Source organism: Mus caroli, unplaced genomic scaffold (assembly GCF_978045245.1).
Source record: "Mus caroli unplaced genomic scaffold, Mus_caroli_1 scaffold_20, whole genome shotgun sequence".
Classification (NCBI taxonomy): Eukaryota; Metazoa; Chordata; class Mammalia; order Rodentia; family Muridae; genus Mus; species Mus caroli.
Window position 1 is genome coordinate 437,793 of NW_028227275.1, and position 21,935 is coordinate 459,727.

Below are 21,935 nucleotides of genomic sequence, written 5' to 3' on the forward strand. Positions count from 1 at the left end.
CCACATGGAAGACTACCTTACTACTACTTAAAGCTTTATCAAAATGTTTCTATTGCATCATAAGTTTGTAATGTTAACAATACTGCGAGATAAGGGAGAAAATGAAAAGACATCAAGTAGTTCTTTTTATAAAGTGCAAATTTAATCATTAGTTGTTAGCTCCAGTAAACAACGTATGTCAAGTCCTCCCTGTTTTCACCCAAGGACAAGAGGAAGTATTTTTTTATTTTTACTTAAATGTCTAACAATAAGATTTAAAAAAAAATACCCAACTTAGATAACATTTTTGCAAATATGTTTCCTGGTAAGGTTTGAATGCTCTGCAACTATACTGAAGAAAGGTGGCCTTTCATAGTTAATGTGAGTAGACATAAGGCATGCATAATTGAGACATTTGTGCTTATTTGGTAATTTTAAGATCTCAAATTAAGAGAGGCTAATAACAGTGTCCTGATGATGTGGCCAAATTCCTTTACTGCAGTCACTTGAAGACACTGTCTAGTTTTGGCCTTGGCAATTTGATTCTCATGTTCCTTTACCAATATATGAAAGCATTATGGCTGGGGGTTAGTTTAGTGGGAAAGCAATGCCTTGCATATGCAAGGCCCCAGGTTCTAGCTCCAACACTGCAAATAAAAACAGTAAAGGTATTTTTTCTTATACATGTTTACATTTAAAAGGGGTTTCTTTGTTGGGGACTGGCCTCTTTTCCAAAGACACTGCTAGCAGCAATTAGTCCAAGAGTACTAATGGTGGATGTTTGTTAAATGCTTATATCTAGGGCAGTAGAAGGGTTGTTGGATTTGTCTACTCAAGTATAAAAGTCTACGAATAACCCACATAATATAGGAAAAGTTTCAAAGGCCCAAAAACATTTTTTTTTCCACAAGAAAGTGCAACTGTAGTATCTCTTGAATGACCTTCTAGACAATTCTGCAGAAAACATAGCAGTTAGGCTCAAAAAGTATAGTTTCTCATGAGGAATTCAAGTTTTTTTCTAGAAGAATAAAAAGCAAACTTTGAGGCAGCTTTCTGAAAATAAACCATTAAGTTTATGGCTACAGTGAGACTAAATAGGAATGAACAATGAAGGCTAGCATGTGCTGATCTGTGTGGCTCCTACCATTAGGACAGTAATTAAAATTAAAACACTGTCCAGCACTGGATCAAATTGGCAGGGAGAAAAATCGCAATTGTTTTTATGTGCTCTCACCTAAGATCTCACTATTTGGAAATAAGTCATTAAAAATAGAACATTCCTATAATTCCAATAGTGTATAATGCCAATGGGTACTAGGAATAAAAGGGAAGTTCTGTAGGGGTCGCAGCAAGATGTTGAGAACAGTCAGACCTTCAGCATTTGTTCAGCTGCTGCTAGATGATACAGGAAGTTTTCTGTTGCGGGAGGAAATCGCTGCTGCTTCAGTGCCTCAACATTGAGGATGACTTTTCCCCCATCATCAGACACTTCTGAGAATGGTGCCAGGTGGGTGAAGATTTCTTTTGTTTTTAGGGCAATATCCTTTAAGAGAACAGGTAAATACACAGTATGTTAGTATCAGTATCTAAGAATATGAATAGTTATTTCCTAGGGTTCTCCTATTAGACTAACTTCATTTTTTGTTTGTTTGTTTGTTTGTTTTTCCTTTTTCCTAAGACAGGGTTTCTCTGGCTGTCCTGGAACTCACTCTGTAGACCAGGCTGGCCTCAAACTCAAGACATCTGCCTGCCTCAACCTCCCAAGACTCGGGGTTAAAGTCATTCACCACTATGTCCATATCACATAAATTCTTAAATCAAAATAACTTAGGAAATCAATGTCACAGATCTGTTTACAATCATTTTAGTCATTTTAAAGCATATGCATTGATACTATGAGTAATCATTGTGGAGGCCAGGCATGGTGGCACATGAATTTGATCCCTTGGGAGGTAGAGGCAGGTAGATGTGTTCAAGGTCAATCTGGTCTGTACAGTGAGTTCCAGGCAGCCAGGGGTACATAGTGAACCTGTTTCAAAAGAAAAGCTAAGCATGGTGACTTTTAATCCCAGCACTCAGGAGACAAGTGACAGGCAGATCCCTGAGTTTGAGGATAGCCAGAACTACAGATACAAAGAAACAATGTTTTGAAGAAGAAATAAAAGGAACCAAAAGCCCAGGTAAAAAAGCTAGGTCCCAAGCCTGACAATTTTAAGTTGGATCTGAGACCCACATGGTGGAAGGAGAGAATTAAATTCCTGAAAGTTGCCCACTTCCATGCATGCAGTGACATGTACTCACATGCACATACACATAAACATAATATATGCACACATACAATAAAAAGAAAAAGTACAGCTGCTATGTCATGCTATTTCTAGGTTTTCATCATGACAACAGGCACTGAGTACCCAGAAACTGTCCACTCCTTTCTTCTTGCAGAACCCTGATGACCTGCATCCTACTTCTTCCTCTTAATTTACCTACTCTGGTACTTTTTACATACAATCATGTACCTACCACTTTGCGATTGACTTGTATGTATAATCACAGCTGTTTCAAGTTCATGAGTGCAACAGCCATGACAGCATTTCACGGCTCTCCTTTCTATCCTCTGGCTCTTCTTTCCTCCCTCTCTTCCATGATTCTGTGTGATCTCTGTATCTTATAGGGTGGTGATACAGATGTCCACTCAGGGTTGAGCACTCTTATTCTCAGCACTTTGATCAGTTTGAGTCTCCACATTAATCGCTACTCATTGCAAGAATTAAATTAAATTAAAAAGCAGGTTCCATGAGGGCAGGATTTTTCTCACATTGAATCTACATTGGCCATGGCAACAGGAACACTGAACAGATAGATTCAGGAAGAAATGTGTCAGGTGTGACCTCGTGAGCCAGTAGAGCCCTACTTCTCATAGATGCTGGAATGGTTGTATAGGTTGCATAGATGAAGATGAGCCTAGGCTTTGAGATGGATCTAAATGGGCAGAGCCCAGACTGGGAGTGTATTCCTCAGTAGAGAGTTAGGAACAGGCAAAAGAGCAGTGAAGTGACTACAGTAGCCTCAGGTCAGGAAAGGGGCTTTGGAAAAACTCAGGAAATAAAAAAGCCATTTGCCCTCCTAGGCTGGTGAGGGCAGAGGACAGGCTGCCAAACTAGTGCATATGGACACTCTGTTAACTTAACAGGCTGACCTCCCTAGAGGAGCTGGTTCTTCAGATTTCAAAAGTGAAGACTTGATTAGAAAGTTACTGTTTCACTATTTGTTCCTCCATGAAGATTCTTGTAGCAAGATGAAATGCACTAGTGGCCCTCAAAGGTTACAATTCTCACTACTGCAGTTGGCTTCAGTACTAGCCCCTGTAATGACTTACCCCACAAACCCCATCCACCACCATCTTGGCCACTATAAACACTAATGCTAGCTGGCCTGTGACCTGACACTTTACTCTGCTGTGGTGCCCTGAGAGTTAACCATGAGGCGGCTGAAGGATGCTTCATAAGGCAGATCAAGGGTTACCTGTATAACCTGGCTGTCTGATTTCTCTGGGTCTTCTGCAGATTGCACAATTAGTTGACCAATCTCTTTATGCAGTTTGCCCATCGTCATGGCCTCTGATCAAAGTAGAAAGAATGTTGTATGAAGACTTAGAAAATTACATTATAAAAACAAAACAAAACAAACCCAAGCCATTCCTCTGAAAAGATGAAAGACTATACTAAAGAACTTTTCAAAAGGCAGCAGATAACCCTCCAAGTTTCCATTTTATTCACAACCCAACTGTAACAGCAAGATGGAAGGTATGCTCATCAACGCCAAACCAGATTCCCCTTCACATCTGCCTGATAAACAATGGGAAAAAAAACCCTAACTACAAGTGAGCTGGGACTTGCAGGAAAAACTTGATTGTCTTGTCCAAATCTTTACAGTTGAGAATCTAAGTGACACATGCTTTTAATTCTAGCATTCTGAAGGTAGAGGAAGGCTCGTCTCTATGAGTTGTAGGCCAGTTTGGTCTACATAATGATCTCTAGTACAACTAGGACTACGAAGACAGACTGTCACAAAAATTAAGTGCATTTTCTGACACAAATGTTGTGAAACAAGAGCTTCCTGTACAGGCCCTTGGGTGCCACCAGAGCATACAGCATATTCAGATCCTTGGAAATATGCAAAGGAAACCCACTGGGTCACATCAATTACAGATGGTGCTCCTGCTGTCAGGACGATAAACAGAAAGTTATGTGTTTCACTTCCAGGGACACTATTCAGATGGTGCTGACTGGAATAAAGGTGTTCTGCAGATCACAGCAGAAAGCAGGCAGTGCCATCCTTCCTGCCTCTGGCCATGTCCTTTTTTTTTTTTTTTTAAATCACTTTAGCGTTATGAGAGGTAATATTTCCTATGATTGGGTTCTACTTTCATTTTTCCACATGAATATGGCCATGTTCAAAATTTTAAAACAAGTAACAAAGAGAACAGTTCTGTTTTTTCTCATTTGAAGTTGCTAGATAAAACCCACACGGCATCAGACTTTAACACAGGGCCCTAACAGTCAGCATTCAGCTGCTCCCACATTTGGGAACTGGTAAGAGATCACACCAAAGTTATGAACAGCAATGCCACTTGGCTTTCTAACACATGTAGGCCTACAGGTTTTAATCATATTTTCTGGACACTGAGAAATTCCTCCAGCTCCAACAGATGCCAAGCAGGCTCTCAAATACTGGCTTTAGGGAGCGAGGAGGCACAAAGCATACAGCTGCTTGGCTTGCACTTCATGTCAATACTGGAACAGAGAATAAAACAGGAGAGTCAGAATAAAGTAGAAAAGTCACCTTTTGCAAGTGGAGCGATGGCGATCTCACTATCTGCCAGGTTCACAAACACGTCATAGAGGTCTGGTCTGTTGCTCACCTCCAGTTCTACAAAGCCAGCAATGTAGCCTGCATTGCAAATTGATCAAATTACTGGAGCAGGAAGAAATCATGTGGTGAAGGTCTCAGAAGGAGACTGACAGTTCACTGGCTGCGTCCTTCACGGTTTCCTATCACTCAGGGACATCAGCTACATCAGTGGCACTCAGCAGTTGCTATATGTTGGTCAGATGCCGACTACACATGGATCAAAATGTTCTAAAATTTAAGTTCAATGTCAATGAACAGGCAAAAAAAAAAAAAAGTAAAGCATTTACTTTTCAGTCAGTGCTATTTAGGTCAAGAATGTCAGAAAGTAGGTAACTCTTTAAAAAGCCCATCCCAGTGGGGGGGAGGGGGGTGCATACATTTAGTTCAAGCACTCACGGCAGTTTGAGGTCAGCCTGGTCTACAGAGTAAATTCTAGGACAGCCAAAGCTACACAGATAAACTCTGTCTCAGGGGAGGGTCTGCACCCATGCTCTCTTGTGTGTTTATTTGAGTGTTCTCTTTTTCTCTTAATCCCCATGTACAAAACATATTGAAATATCTTTTTATAAAAAATCCAACTCTGGTTTAAAAACAAAAAAAGTCAGAAAGCAACATGGACTCAACCATTGTCTTTGTTTCAGATCTTTGTCCCAAGGGTTAGGGTTAGGGTTACCTTGGCTGTCAGGATGACACAAGGGTCATCCCTCAGTGCTATCAGATAACTGCGAACAGAGTCAGCAGACTTGGTGCTGTTTAGGGAAATGGTTTCCCACATACTGGTTATTTCAGAGAGCAAGTTAATTATAAGAACATGAGGATTTTGATGTTTTACAGTGCTGGTTACTGAGCTGGGGCCCTCAGACACACTAGACAAGTGCTTGAATCTCAGCCACACCCTTAGCACTGTTTTGTTTTATTCTTGGGGACTAATTTACCACTGCTAACGTTTTACATTCTCAAGTAAAGGAAGCAAAGACATTAGCAACAAAAGCAAAACCTGCTACTGAAAACCACAATAAACCACAAGACAAATGTGAAGCATAACGAGGTGGGCACTGACTACTGAAAATGAAATTATTCAATGAATGCCCTGGATCCAGGTGACCTGGATCCAGGTGATTATTCATATAAAAAATGGCAACAGGAGCTAGATTATATTTAAATGGTTCAGTATATTCAGCTCTCAGCACAAAAAAGTGAATGGTCAGGCTAGAGAGATGGCTCAGCAGTTAAAGCACTGACTGCTCTTCCAAAGGTCCTGAGTTCAGAGATGGCTCGGGGGTTAAGAGCACTGGCTGCTCTTCTGAAGGTCAAATCCCAGCAACCACATGGTGGCTCACAACCATCCATAATGAGATCTGGCGTCCTCTTCTGGAGTCTTCTGAAGACAGCTACAGTGTACTTATAATAAATAAATCTTTAAAAAAAATTTTTTTAAAGTCTGTAGAAAATTAGTATTCCTGTAGCTATAAGTAATAAAATATTAAATTATTCTTGTATCTTATTATCATATATGCATAATAATAATTTTAATGACTATGATTTTGAGAAAAACCATGGAAAGGCTCAAAATAAAATCTAAATCTAATCAAATTAATTGATTAACTTAGGGCTAGGAATAGTTCAGTGGCAGTGACTTTGCTTAGCATGCCTGAAGCCCTGGGTTCAATTTCTAATATCAGGAAAAAAAAAAGTTAAAATGATATAATTTTGTGCATTTTACCACAACTTTTAAGTGGGGAAAAAAGTCACTGTAGTTGCCAAAAAAAAGTTTTATTATTCATTTTACCAATATGTACACACACCACCAGCACAAATACATACACCAATCAACATAAGCAGAATCTTTCCTCCCCTGGATGTTTTCCTATACCTGTGCACATCTGTAGGCCTTCCAGCTCTTCAGCATGAAGGTGCATGTAAGAATGCAGGATGGTCCAATCCTGTCGATGCCACACCAGGGCAGGCAGAGTCCTAAGGAAGAAAGGCAAAAACTCAGTTATACAGTTGCTGGCCTTGGACATTTGCTTGCTCCTCTCAAGAGAAAACTTCCAGGGTAAAGTTCTGTGGATGGCTAGTCAGAAACAAAGAGAAACCAAACCTTAAATGTACTAATGTCTCTCTGGACTTGACAATAAAGCAATGCCTGGATGTATGTCCGTCTAAGTATGTGTGTGTTTTGAGACAAGGTATTGTACCCTGGCTGGCTAAGAACTCACTATGTAGCCCAGGCTGGCCCCAAACTCATGACAATCCACCTGGCATAGCCTCCAAAGTGCTAGGATTACAGATATATGCCACCAACCCAGAGAAGGCCACATTTTAAATTACCGTTTAGAACAATTTGGCTACAAAAAAACTCAAGGTGAATGTGATGACTTGTATGTGCTTGGCCCAGGGAGTGGCACTATTAGGAGGTGTGGCCTTGTTGGAGTAGATGTGTCACTGTGGGAGTGGGCTTTAAGAGGGCCCTAGTACTAGCTGCCTGGAAGCCAGTATACTACTAGCAGCCTTCAGATGAAGATGTGGAACTCTCAGTTCCTTCTGTACCATGCCTGCCTTGGAGGCTGCCATGCTCTCACCTTGATGATAATGGACTGAACCTCTGAACCTGTAAGCCAGCCCCAATTAAATGTTGTCCTTTATAAGAGCTGCCTTGGTCATGGTGTCTGTTCACAGCAGTAAAATTCTAACTAAGACAGTGAAGTTTCCAAAGACCTACACAGAGTGATGATCCTCAAGTTTTCTTTCAAATACAGCTTGCCAACTACTAGAAACATGTTTGGGGTCCAAATTAGTTCCAGCAAGACAGTTTTCTGAAGTCTCCTATTTATATTTACAATTCTAGCCAAACTTCCAAAATGTGTTGTTTGTTTTAGACAACACAGGTGTAAACAGAAATACTTGTAGCAGGGGGCTGGAGAGATAGCTCAGCAGTTAAGAGTACTGGCTGTTCTTCCAGAGAACCAAGGTTTAATTCCCGGTACCCATTAGGGGCTCACAATCCATGTATAACTCCAATCCCAGTACATCCAATACCCTCTTCAATGGCCTCTGCAGCAATTAGGTACACACTTTGTGCACAGACATATGTATAGGCAAACCACGCATACATTTAAAATTAATAAACAAAAATAAGTGATGCAGGAAGGTGTGAGGAACTCATGTGGGGCTTCAGGAAACACCTCAGAAACAAGCCATAGATACTCCAGTTTAAGAAGAATGATGTAGGCAGGAAAGTGATGAGGTAAAGCCAAACACAGAGGGAACAGGTGGAAATGCTGGCCTTCTCACCTCAGACAGGACAAAGAGCCCAAAGGTGATAATTTTAAAGCAGGTGTATAGGGACAGAGGCACTTGTAAAAAGCACATCACATAAATTATTCCCAGTATTGAAAACAAGTTCATCAACTTTGTATTACAATCCTTGTTTTACAGATAAAATGGAGGCTCAGAACTGCCAGTATCTTTTATGTGGCCACAGAGCTAACAAGTTGACATGCCATGATTTTAACCCAGGACTTTTGACCTATAGAGCCTTTTCCCCTTTTCATAATCTCACCACTTAACCTCTGCCTCATTTTTCTCTTTCATAAAACATAAGAATACTACTTCCTTCCATTTTTTTATCATAAGATTAATAATATAAGGTGTCCTATTTATTCCCATTTAATAAGCCCAAGAAAAATGCCAATTCTTTTTGCTTTTAAAAAGGATTTAAGGGCTGGTGAGATGGCTCAGCAGGTAAGAGCACCCGACTGCTCTTCCGAAGGTCCAGAGTTCAAATCCCAGCAACCACATGGTGGCTCACAACCATCCGTAACGAGATCTGACTCCCTCTTCTGGAGTGTCTGAAGACAGCTACAGTGTACTTACATATAAAAAAAAAAAAAAAAAAGCTAAAAAGGATTTAAGAATGAATTAGATTAACAAATATAAATTCCACTCACCAAACCCCACCTATCACTAACAATGAGAGGTAAAACTAAACCAAAGAAACAATTTATTTAAAATTGCAAATGAGGCCTCATAAATTAGGTGTCTATCTTTAAAAATAAAGTTTTACTGATACAGCCATGTTAACTCACATACATGTTGTGCCAGGCAGCTGAGAAACTGGCACAGAAACAACATGGTTCACAAGCCTAAAATATATATGTACTACGCACTACACACATAAACACATTTAATTTTAATTCACTTAATTTTATGTGTACAGGTGTTCTGTCTGAGTTCATTTCTGTGCAACACAAGTGTGTGCCTGGTGCCCAATGAGTTACAGATAGTTGATAGCCACTATGTGGGTACTGGGACTCAAACTCAGGTCTGCTAGAAGAACAGCCAGTGCTCTTAACCACTAATCCCATTTCTCCAGCCTCAAGCTGGCATTCTCTTTCTTCTTTCTTTTTTTTCAAACATATTTAATGTATGAGTGCTCTGCTGCATACACGCCCACATGCCAGAAAAGGGCATCAGATCCCCTCATAGATGGTTGTGAGCCACCATGTGGTTGCTGAGAAATGAACTCAGGACCTCTGGAAGAGCAGCCAGTGCTCTTAATCACTGAGCCATCTCTCTAGTCCTGTCATTTTCTTTCAAACAAAAGTTTGCGAACTCATTGTATCTGCTAAAGAAATAGTTGTAGTCAGCATTCCTTTAGGTTTTTGGTTTTAAGATTTATTTATTTTATGTATATAAGTGCTCTATCTGCCAGAATAGGGCATCAGAACTCATAGATGGTTGTAAGCCACCATGTGGTTGCTGGGAATTGAACTCAGGCCCCCTGGAAGAACAGCTGGTGCTCTCAAAAACTAAACCATCCCTCCAGCCCCCAATATTCCTTTAGGAATCTGTGCACACACCACTCCAAGCACCCAACCCACATACATAAACATATACACCAAACAAATGTTAAGTAGAGCCTTTTCTCCCCTTAGATGCTCTGGTCTATCTATGTACATCTACAGGCCTCTTTTCTTTTCTCTTCTCGTCTTTTCCATTTTTTGGTGGTTTTGTTTTGTTTTTTTGTTTTTCAAGACAAGGTTTCTTTGTGTAGTCCTGGCTGTCATGGAATTCACCCTGTAGACAGGATGGCCTCAAACTCAGGGATCCGCCTGCCTCTGTCTCCCGAGAGCAGCCTCTGCCTTCCAAGTGCCCTATTTCCAAAGTTAAATAAGAATCTTTCCAGGGCTGGAGAGATGGCTCGGCAGTTAAGAGCATTGACAACTCTTACAAAGGTCCTGATTTCAATTCCTAGCAATCACATGGTATCTTACAACCATCTGTAATGGGATCAGGTGCCCTCTTCTGGTGTGTCTGAGGACAGCGAAAGTGTACTCATATACATAAAATAGGTAAATTTTAAAAAAGAAAGAAAAAAAGAATCTTTCCGAACTCAGTGATCCTGAACTATTAGCTCTAAAGTAAATGACAAAAATGGTATTTTACTCAGACTAACCCATATTATTTTTATCTAGCATGTAACAGAACATAGCACACAGTAGCATCTAGTGTCTCCAACTGTTAGGAAAGCTTACACTTTTTAATAATTAATGATGGTACCTGGTGAACTCCTGGACAGCTTCTATTTTGGGGTGATAGACAACAATTCGTTTTTTCAGCATCAATGCTGTGTGTAAGATAACAGTTTCCATTCCAAATTGAGATACAATGTCTTAAAATAAAAGGATAACATTACATTAAATACATAATGGCATAAAGTTTTCAATAAATAGAATTCTTGTCATATAAATACAAAATTATTCTAAATAAACCAGCTACATTTAGGCAAATGCGTTTAAGTGTAGACATACTTCATTTGGTGGATGGGCTTGTTTACTCATGCATGTTTACCAGGATCTGTATCACAGTTGCCAGCAATGCCCCACAGGGATTCTGTGCTGGACAGACAGATGAAACCAGGCTCCCAGAGAAGTGCAACAAACAATACAAAGGAGAACCAACGTTTTTAGTGTAATAAACACGACTTGGAGAACACCCAACCTTAACCCAATGCTCAGGAACCACTACAGAAGCAAACGGAGAGCAGTGCTAAAGCACGTGAGGAGGGCAGCTCCACCTTCAGAGGGCCCCCATGATCTGTGATTTATCTCTAGGATTAAAGACTGTGCCCGAGGCTGGAGTTCTCTAGAAGGACGAGCTAATGACTAGGATGTGAGAAAATAAAACTATGCAAGTCAGTGGAGACTGTGAGCCATGAATTTAGCTAAAAGAACATTTCTACAAAAGATACAACATGGAAAAGATTGTTACAAAATATGTTTTCTTTGCTGGGCAGTGGTGGCCCACACCTTTAATCCCAGCACTTGGGAGGCAGAGGCAGGTGGATTTCTGAGTTCGAGGCTAGCCTGGTCTACAGAGTGAGTTCCAGGACAGCCAGGGCTATACAGAAAAACCCTGTCTCAAATAACCAAAACAAAAAAACAAAACAAAAACAAAATTGTGTATGTGTATCTGTGTGTGTATCTGTGTGTGTGTGTGTATGTGTGTGTGTGTGTGTATATGTGTGTGTGTGTATATGTGTGTGTGTGTATGTGTGTGTGTGTGTATGTGTGTGTGTGTATATGTGTGTGTGTATATGTGTGTGTGTGTATCTGTGTGTGTGTGTATCTGTGTGTGTGTGTGTGTGTATGTGTGTATATGTGTGTGTGTGTATATGTGTGTGTGTATATGTGTGTGTGTATGTGTGTGTGTGTATATGTGTGTGTGTGTATATGTCTGTGTGTATATGTGTGTGTGTGTGTATATGTGTGTGTATATGTGTGTGTGTGTATATGTGTGTGTATGTGTGTGTGTATATGTGTGTGTGTGTATGTGTGTGTGTGTATATGTGTGTGTGTGTATATGTGTGTGTGTGTGTATATATGTGTGTGTGTGTGTATGTGTGTGTGTGTGTGTGTACTTCGACAGAATCCTAAGTCAGTAAGAGCTGATGTGCTCTGCTGTGTAAGAAATGCAGGAAAAGGGAGCTTGGCTTGCAGTTTTGCTGTTGGCCAGGGTTTTCCTTTCTTTCTTACCTTTGATGGAGCCAGCAAGGTATGCCTTTCGACTATCAAAGTCTCTACTAAGGAAAGAGCCATTTTCTTCACTCTGGCAGATCCCCTTGGTGAGAACTGCAATGTAACTCTCCATCATTTTAACCGGACTTCCATATTTCAAATATATTCTGTGAGAAAGGACAAAAAGTGAAGTTTTTATGCAGTATGTGTAATGTGGAGAAAGGCACCAAGGGTAGACACAGGTATTTTCTAGATTATAAAGTAACCTGGCAACATTTCCAAATGTATAAAGCAGCCCACAGCATTTCTTCTCTAAGTTACTTTGAAATACAACACGTGGCAGAAGTGAACCATTTCTCTGAAGAATGTTCTTTCCTGCTATCAGGTATAGATAGTCCCTATACAGGGGAATTAACAGTGGCTTCCCAAGGCTGTGTTATTCCCAGGAATATTACATTCTTATTTCTTCTTATGACTTATGCTCATAACTGGTTTCTCAGACATGCAATTCTGTTTTATTGTCTCAACTTCCTTTGACAAGTTCAAGGCATTGTTCACAGAGAAAACAGTAATTAGCTATAGAACCTATGCTTATTATAGGCAATCTTAGAGGTAACTACATTTAAACGATTAAGAAACCCATGCTCTTTAAAGTTTTCAGTGATAAATACACACATCTTACTTCGAAAAAATGCTGACAGGAAGCCAGCTGTATTTATAGAGCCCAAGTGAAGTCTCTTCCCTTTCAAATCCCTTCCTACTAAGGCTACTTCTCTTTTATTTATCGACACTGATCCATTTGTTTGTTTGTTTGTTTAGAGACAATGTCTCTCTGTATACTCTGGCTACCCTGGAACTTGCCATCTAGACCAGACTGGCCTCAAGAGAGAGCCACTTGCCTCTCCCTCCTGAGTGCTGGGATTAAAGGCCTAAGCCAATATTTATGGCTTAGAGCTACATTTTGCTTGAGAAATTTGACTGAGACTATACTTCAGAAGTCAAGAATAGGCCTAGCCTAGTTTGATCGGCAGCACTTAGGAATTAAAAAAAAGATATTACTGGACATACTTGGGCCTTTCAGAAGCTGATGTGATAGAAAACAGAGAAAATTAAACTGAAAACTGATTTTTCTTTTTCTTTTTTTAAAAGATTTATTTATTATATCTTAAGTACACTGTAGCTGACTTCAGACACACTAGAAAAGGGCATCAGATTTCATTACGGGCGGTTGTGAGCCACCATGTGGTTGCTGGGATTTGAACTTGGGACTTCTGGAATAGCATTCAGTGCTCTTAACCGCTGAGCCATCTCTCCAGCCCCCTGAAAACTGATTTTTATATCTGACTACTTGAAAATTATATTTATTGTAGACTAACTGAAAAAAAATCTAGTTAAACTGATTACTAAATGCTTATTACTATTTCAAGCTACAAACTGAGAAAAAAAGTGGACAGCAATAAATATTGTAAGCTTTTAAGTATGACCACCAACCCAGTAATTTAAACACAAGCTTATACAAAAGGATGTTACAGGTGTTATATGAACTGGGACTGGGGAAGAGGCAGGGAGGAACCCTTGAATTTTATTGTAGATTCCTCTGTAGCACTGATACTTTTTAAAAAAGATTTATATATATTTTTCTTTTATGTGCATTTATGTTTTGCCTGCAGATGTTGGATTCCCTGGAGCTGGAATTACAGACTGTTGTGAGCTGCCATGTAAGTGCTAGAGAATGTGGAAGAGCAGCCAGTGCCATCTCGCCAGCCCCATAATTGATGTTTTTTTATTATGTGCTTCTTTTTTTTTTTAAGATTTATTTATGTATGTGAGTACACTGTAGCTATCTTCAGACACACCAGAAGAGGGCATCTGATCTCATTACAGATTGTTGTGAGGCACCATGTGGTTGCTAGGATTTGAACTCAGGACCTCCAGAAGAGCAGTCAGTACTCTTAACTGCTGAGCCATCTCTCCAGCCCGGCTGTGCTTCTTTATAAAAAAAAAAAGTCAACGTGATGAACAGAAATCAACTATAGTAATGGAGAAGTCAAACATAAAATTGATGAGATGACAACCCTGGGCCTTGAGAGACAGAAAAGAATTACCCCCTTGAAAAGACTGTGGGAGAACCATACAGTGTATCTCAGAGGACCATGTTCAGACAATAATCCTCAGGCCTGCCATACTTGGTGTGTACAGCAGATTCTAGGTGTCCACAAAACTCCACTAGCCAAAGGGGATGCTACCCAGAAACTAAAGTCTTTGTGAGTGGCCTCTTCTATATGTTATAGGAAACACATCTCCCTGATTCACTCCCCAGAAATGAATGTAGGCACCTCTACATTTACCTCACCTCTACATTTACCTCAGAAGTATCTGTCCATGAGTGTGTACAAAGACATCAGACACGTGTGGGGACATGAGAACATATATGAAGCTAAGCATGTGGAAGCAGAAAGCATGGGGATAGAGGAAGTGGCTGGCAACTGCCGAGTCATTATGTCTTCTACCCTGTGACGGGAGAGGAGGATGTACAATGCCATAACACTGTGTGTGTACTACAGAAACTAGACGTCTTCTCAGCTTTCTGAAGCGGAAGTGGTGTCTGAAGCGACACTGCCTTTTAAACTCCAAAATACTTCCTGTTCAGTTCAGCTGAGTAACTACGCCTGACTAGGGAGGTCAGATGCAATGGAAGAGTCAAGATTTTTAGAAAACACCTCTACAGTTTTCAGTTTACAGCTTCTGGATTTCAACCCTTCTATAAATAACATCACCTATGTCAGTGCCACAAGAACAGCTGCTTCTGTTCCACAGTGAGCCATATGCCTGGAATTTAGCTTTCCACAGCAAGCCTTATAGTATGGTTATTTACATAAACAGTAAAACCTCTCTTTGTTAAAATATAATCTAACTGAAACTCTTAGGTAATCAAGTTTTCTTTTTCAATTTTTGCTTTGTTGTACATGTGCGTGTGTATGGGGTACATATGTATAAAAGACAAAAAACGTAACCATTTATTAGGCTTATAGTAGGAAAAACAATTCCCTTCAGCTCTCTACAAAAGTACTGGATGAGAGAACTAAAACATATGACATTTAAAATTGCATGTTAACTAATAATACTAGTAAAAAAACCAGGAAAACTAAAAAGTTGGAAGAGCCATCATTACAAGGCCAATGTCCTTAATATATAAGAAAGATTGAGGGGTTAGAGAGATGGCTCAGTGGTTAATAACACTGATTGCTCTTCCAGAGGTCCAGAGTTCAATTCCCAGCAACCACATGGTGGCTTACCGCTATCTGTAATGGAATTTGATATCCTATTCTGGTGTGTCTGAAGACAGCTACAGTGTACTCATATATATATATATTTCTTTAAAAAGAAAGAAAGAAAGAAAAGAAAAGGAAAAAGAAGAAGAGAAAAGAAAAGAAAAGAAAAGAAAGACAGAGAGAAAAAAAGAAAGGAAGATAGATAGGGACAGACCAAAAGTAGCAAGCAATTTGAGATGCCCAAGAACTACAAAAGCTGGACAAATTGCTTCTTCTTTTCCCCTGGCCCATTTCCCCAAATCAGAGGATAAACCCACAAAACAAAGACAAAGTCTCACTCTACAGATCAGACTTTGCAAAGGCAAAATGGATCAAGTCAGTTAGACAGAAAGCTGAATTTGCTTCCTTCATGTGGACATTTGCTGGATCACTACTAAATGAGATCTTCATTTTGATGAATTAGCATTTAACATAGTTTTCATACAGACCTACACAATATCCTAGTGAAGGCGGCATATTTCTCTGGGTTAAAATCTTTGGCGGTCAGAACAATAGAAAAATGAGTCACCTGTCCAAAAGAAACAAACAAACAAAAGCATGGTTTTTAAAGATACTAAATAGAATTCAATAGATACTTGCTATAACAGATTAATTGTATTAATCTATTCTAACAAACCTCTTGGATACAATGTAGTTACATCAGAAATGCCAAGTCTTCACTTGCTTCTCTATCCTTATTTTATTTTGAGATAGTCTCACTATGTAAGCCATGTTGGTCTTAACCCTGAGACCTTTAGCCTCAGCCTTCTAAAACACTGGGATTATATGTGTATGCCAGTGTGCTCTGTGGAAAAACATATATTTTAAACTATTTATAAATCTTATTGTTTTTAAAATCTGAAACACTGTTGTGATATGAATGCTGCTGTAATCCAAAATATGGGCTACATCCACTTCAGGCTGCATCTAGATTTTTCAGAAATAAACGAAGGAGGTAGAGCAATGGCTTAGCAGTTAAGGCATTTGCTATTCTTGTAGAGGACTCAAGTTTGAGTCCCAGCAGCCACAGAGCAGCTCAGAACTGCCTTTAACCCCACCTCCAGGGGATTCTGATGCCCTCTTCTGGCCTCTAAAGACATCTGTACTCACATGGGCATGTATGCACACAAATAAAAGTAAAAATAAAATTTGAAAAAAACAAAACAAAAAACCCCACCAAACTGAATATAAGTGAATCATGCCATCACAATCTGTAATGAAGGCACTTGAGATGTAAAGACAGAGGGATCAAAAGTTTAAAGCAAGCCTCGGCTATACAGTGAGTATGAGGCTACCCTGGGCTATGAAAGACCTTGTCTCAAAACAAACCATCAAGGAGAAAAAGAACCTACTGAATAACACTCAAAGATCTTATAATACATTGAAACTTCCAAACTTACATTTTCTAAGACCCCTATGTTTCTAAATGACTTTCCTAGTTTATACTAGGAAAACAGTTAATGCTAGTCTGCATTCTAGACACACTTCAGCGGGTCTCATTATGGCTCAAAAGTTAACCCTGAAAAGTGAAAAGAGGCACCCCCAGATACCTCAGGGACGTGTTTCCTTATTCTTTCTCTTGGAAAACCCTGCTTGCTTTAAGTTAGAAACCACATAATTTAGCCAGGCAGTGGTGGTGCATGCCTTTAACCCTAGCACTGGGGAGACAGGGACAGGTGTATCTCTGAGTTTGAGGCCAGCCTGGTCTACAGAAAGAGATTCAGTACAACCAGGGATATACAGAGAAACCTTGTCTTGGAAAAAAAAAAAGAAAAGATAAAATGAAACCTCATAACATATTCACCAAGTCACACTGATACTTAACTACTATAGTAAACATACCAATAAAAGCCTAATTATAAAAAGATTTTCTTAGTAATCATTTTAAATTCATAATGTATCTTTATCAACTATAAGTAAATTAAAAAATTCTTAACTCTACCAGGAACAATTATATCCTTTAAAACAGTCTTTAAGGGGCTGAAGAGGTTGTTCAGTGCTTAAGAACACTGGCTACTCTTCCAGAGGACCTGGGTTCTATATCCAGAATCCGCATGGTTATACATGACTGCTTCTAACTCTAGTCCCAGGAGATCCAACATCTTCTGATTTTTTGCAGGCAGTAGACACACATATATTTATATAGACATACATTCATATAAAACACCTCTACATATAAAAATAAATTTTAAAAAATTAAAAAGTTTTTGACTAGCTCCTTCCTTTTGCAGTCATCGCTGTATCACAATCGCTAAAACAGGAACCACAAGCAGTATTTCAATGCACCTTCTCACATTCAGAGCAATGTCTTCACCTCTTTCTAAAGAACTAAGGCAGAAGTATATTGGGTCTGTGCCCATTCAAAAGGATAATGAAGTTTAGGTTGTTCAAGGACACACAAAGGGCAGCAGATGGCAAAGTGGTCCAAGTATACAGGAAGAAATACGTCATCTACATTGGAGGCTAACGGCACAACTGTGCATATGGGCATCCACCCCAGCAAGGTGGTTATCACCAGGCTGAAGCTGGACAAGGAGATCCTGGAGAGGAAAGCCAAGTCCTGACAGGTAGGAAAGGAGAAGGACAAATACAGGGAAGAAACGACCTAGGAGATGCAGTAGAGCATTTCATACATGACTTTCATTAAAGACAGTTTAACTTTTTTAAAAAAAGGTTTTGACAGGTCTGGAATGCATTATGTAGTTCAGGCTGGTCTTGAACTTTGCAATCCTACTGCATGAACCTCCTTAGAGTTGGGATTACAGGTATATGCTATCATTCCCAGCTTCTAAAATAGTTTTGTGTTTTTCAAACAGGTCTTACTATATAACTCAGGCTGTCCTGGAACTCCCTATGGAAACCAGGCTGGCCTCAAACTCACAGAGATCCACCTGCCTCCCAAGAGCTGGGATTACAGGTGCAATACACCATACCCAGACCTAAACTAGTTTTCAATTACAGAAAACAGTTCTCACTTTTATTCAGTATGTCTCTAAAACTGCCCTATATCTCTAGTTCATCAGACTGTAACTATGAAAGACTATTCAACCTGCAACTAACCACAGTGGATACCAGTCTTCATACAGCGAATGGAATATTAAAGGGAATAGTTTCAGTAAAAGTAAGATTTAATGTTTTCAAGTGTGTATCAGACAGAATCTAAAGCTTATATTCTTTTTTTTTTTTTAAGATTTATTTATTTATTATAGGTTAAGTACACTCTAGCTGTCTTCAGACAGCCCAGAAGAGGGCATCAGATCTCATTATGGATGGTTGTGTGCCACCATGTGGTTGCTGGGATTTGAACTCAGGACCTTCGGAAGAGCAGTCAGTGCTCTTACCCACTAAGCCATCTCTCCAGCCCTAAAGCTTATATTCTTAAGTCCCTTTAGATATTTTGATTTGTTCGTTTGGTTGGTTGGTTGGTTGGTTTGTTTTTTGTTTTGTTTTTTGTTTTTTTTAGTTTTTACCTTGAAGCAGTCATACCTTTTTCAAAACTGAAGAATCTGGAACTTCAACTGTCGTGACATAAAACCATGTTCTTCTGTACTGACCAAAGACGAAAGGGTGGAGAAGTTTGTTTTCATCAGTTAGGCAGCATTTTCGGAGCAGCAGATTCCTTAGTGAGGCTGTCGTGGAAGGATAACACCACACCCACAGAGCTTCTCCATTAGAGTCCTTTTCTACGGTGGAAAGATGGTCACTGTGAGAATGTCAAACAGCAGCAAGGAAGTGAATTGATTGGTTACTCAGAAACATTTTGTGGAATCAGTTTTAACACCCCACTTTACAAAGCAACCCAGATCACGAGAGCCAAAAATTCCTATCAACTCATGATTTCCATTTGCTTGGATGTTTTTGTTATCACCCAAGCCAGTCACATGATATGGTCAAAGGCGATCTTGAACTCCTGATTCTAACTCTTAACTCCTAAAACTTGAGATTCCAAGGTATCATGTAATCTCATGGTCATGTAAACACGGCATCACTATCATTTTGTTTTTAGGGTTACCTAAGCAAAGCAGATAAAAGTGCTTGCTACTAAGCCTGATGACCTGTGTTTCATCCCCAGGTTACACATGGTCAAAGGAGAGAACTGGCTCTTAAAAACTGTCCTCAGACCCACATGTTTACATACACAAATAAATAATTAAACCTGTAATGAAAAACTAGTCTTAGATAGTTGGTATGATTCTCTATCATCTCTCACAAAATGCTTATTGACTTATTTTTTTTACACAGCTGGAAGAGTTGTTAAGGGGAAAAATGGAGGGCTGGAGAGATGGCACAGTGCTTAAGCACACTGAGTTCTGGGAATTGAACTCAGAACCTCTAGAAGTCCTGAGTTCAAATCCCAGCAACCACATGGTGGCTTACAACCATCTGTAATGGAATCTGATGCCCTCTTCTGGTGTGTCTGAAGGGAGCAACTGTGTACTTAATACATAAAATAAATTTTTTTTAAAAGGGAGGGGGGGAATGAAGAGGCTTAGGTATATAGCCAGAGCTACTTGAAGCCCTGAGTTAGATCCTTAATCTCCCCCTTCCCCAGCAATGAAGGAGATAGTGAAACCTTAAATTTCACATTTTTCTCATTGCTGGGGACTAAACCCAATGTATCTTAAATGCTAAGCAAGAGCTCTATCACTATGCAAAACTTTTATAATAACAATAATAAAAGCCATCTAATCATATGCTTTTCTCACCAAAATAAATACCTCAATTAAAAAAAAAAGGAAATAAAGAACTTGAGGGGCTGGCTCAGTTCCCAAAGTAGTTGATAACTATAGATTTGTGTCACTATACCTCTGATAACCCCATTACTTAGAAACAAATAATTTTTATTTTTTTGAGACAGGATTTCCCTGTGTAGCCCTGGCTTTCCTGGCACTTTCCTGCATAGACCAGGCTGGCCTTAAAACTCAGAGATCCAGTTGTTACCTCCCAAGTACTGAAGCTAAATGCAGGCCACCACCACATACCTTAGAAATAAATATCCTTTAAAGTGCATGTAAGAATAAAATCTAAGGAAAAAAAGGAAAATAAAAACTAAAGAGCTGTAAATATATTGCAGTTTTTTGGTTTTTGTTTGTTTGTTTTGTTGGGAACGAGTTTTTCTGTGTAGCCCTGGCTGTCCTGGAACTCTGTAGCCCTGGCTTTGAACTCAGAGACCTGCCTGCCTCTGGCTCCTGAGTGCTAAAATTAAAGGTGTGCACCAACCCCTGGCCGTTTGTAAGTCATTTTTATCTTCATAGTTTAATTCAGTCTTAATTCTGAAGTGCTGACAGGTGCAAGATGCCTGAGGTACATAGGTTTTGTTTTCAAGCAATTTAAAAATCACATTAGACGCTGGGCGGTGGTGGTGCACGCCTTTAATCCCAGCACTTGGGAGGCAGAAGCAGGCGGATTTCTGAGTTCGAGGCCAGCCTGGTCTACAAAGTGAGTTCCAAGACAGCCAGGGCTATACAGAGAAACCCTGTCTCGAAAAAAAAAAGAAAAGAAAAGAAATGAATACAAGAGGGCTAGAGATAGCTCTGCAGTTAAGAGCACTAGCTGTTCTTTAAGAGGACTGGGTTCTATTTCCAGCACCTATATGAGCTCCAGGTCCAGAGGATCTGATGATCTCTTCTGACCTCCACTGGGAAACAAGGTGCACAAACATACAGTCAGGCAAACATTCACACCAAAAAATTTAAATTTTACACAAAAAGAAAAAGCGAATACAAGATAAAGACACTCCTTTGAGCTCCTGAAAAATAGTAACAGCAGATCTTTGGTAAACCTATGCAAGACGATTGCACTCTGCCAGGAACAGTAGTGTCCTACGTGTATTAATTAGAACCTCAGAAGAGAGACTATTCAAAGGAATTCATAAAGGTTCATTCATTCGTGCCACGCGTTGCTGTCACCTACCACCTGCTTGGGCTGCCAAGGGTCACGCACAGTTGGGACTATACAAAGATACCTATGAATTTCCTCCACATGAATTCCTATTAAGTAGCTAGGGTCCCACATGTGACCAGTTCTCTACCGTGGGAGTAGGGGCTCGGGGTGACCCTGCACGGGTTTCAACATCGGTTCTGCCAGTTCCTGGCATGTCCTGCCAGTGGCACCCGGGGATCCCTGGGTGTCACCCATACTCCCGGGGAGCCGCAAACAAACGCAGCCGGGCCCTAGCTTTCCAACCCATAGTCCCAAAGCAGGCGGTCAACGGGAGTATCGAGCCCCGCCCGCCTGCCCGCCCGCAGGCCCCACGTCAGCCCCGGCGCGAGGAGGCCGAAGTCCTCGGCCCAAGTCTAGCCTCTCCCTGGAAGAGCAGCCCGGGGGATCCCAGAACTCAGGCGGAGCTGCGGCATGGCCTGGCAGACAGAGAGCCTGCGTCCTCACCGATCAGCCCGACTCCGAGCATCAGCTGGGTGTCCATTGCCACAACCGCAGCCATCTTCCGCCGCTACCCGGGCGCCGCACTGCAGGTCCCACCCCTCTTCTTGGCCACGCCCATACACAAGTCCCGTCCCTTCCGGCAGGGTGCAGCAGGCACTACAGGTGCCGCCCCAGGCTTCCCTCTCCTGGCCCAACTTCCTTCTTGCAGCCCTTCTACGCTTAGGTCCTAATTCGTTTGTCTAGTACCTTAAAGATCTCCAGTGAAGTGTCCGTTCACTGATTACAAAGACAAATAATAATTGGAGACCTAATATGTGTTGCTGCTCTGGAG

General features: G+C 40.4%; 2 protein-coding genes across 8 annotated transcripts in view; one reads left to right on the top strand and one right to left on the bottom strand.

Annotated features, from left to right (window-relative positions):
• Sfxn4 (sideroflexin 4) overlaps positions 1-14,871 on the top strand; it is a 39,305-nt gene extending 24,434 nt beyond the window's left edge. For 2 of the 5 annotated variants that reach the window (XR_015046209.1, XR_015046211.1), the window contains exon 15: positions 13,580-14,869. The gene's annotated coding sequence lies outside the window, so the exon portion shown is untranslated. Of the gene's footprint in view, positions 1-13,579 lie in introns of all 5 variants that reach the window. The other 3 variants (XR_015046212.1, XR_015046213.1, XR_015046210.1) reach the window with 2 other exon arrangements.
• On the bottom strand, positions 121-21,694 carry Dennd10 (DENN domain containing 10). 3 transcript variants are annotated; one of them, XM_021151665.3, is made up of 9 exons: positions 21,608-21,694; positions 18,707-18,903; positions 15,670-15,749; positions 11,928-12,076; positions 10,453-10,564; positions 6,764-6,864; positions 4,822-4,929; positions 3,502-3,596; positions 121-1,522 (listed from the first exon to the last, which is right to left on the bottom strand). In XM_021151665.3, the coding sequence occupies exons 1-9, from the start codon at positions 21,660-21,662 to the stop codon at positions 1,346-1,348; spliced, it is 1,074 nt and encodes a 357-aa protein (XP_021007324.1). In that variant the 5' UTR covers positions 21,663-21,694; the 3' UTR covers positions 121-1,345. The 3 variants fall into 3 exon arrangements, with proteins under 3 accessions (XP_021007324.1, XP_085690298.1, XP_029328459.1); XM_085834172.1 differs by having other exon boundaries at positions 18,707-18,923; positions 21,608-21,666; XM_029472599.2 differs by lacking the exon at positions 15,670-15,749 and having other exon boundaries at positions 18,707-18,923; positions 21,608-21,656.
• Positions 21,695-21,935: the final 241 nt, after the last annotated feature.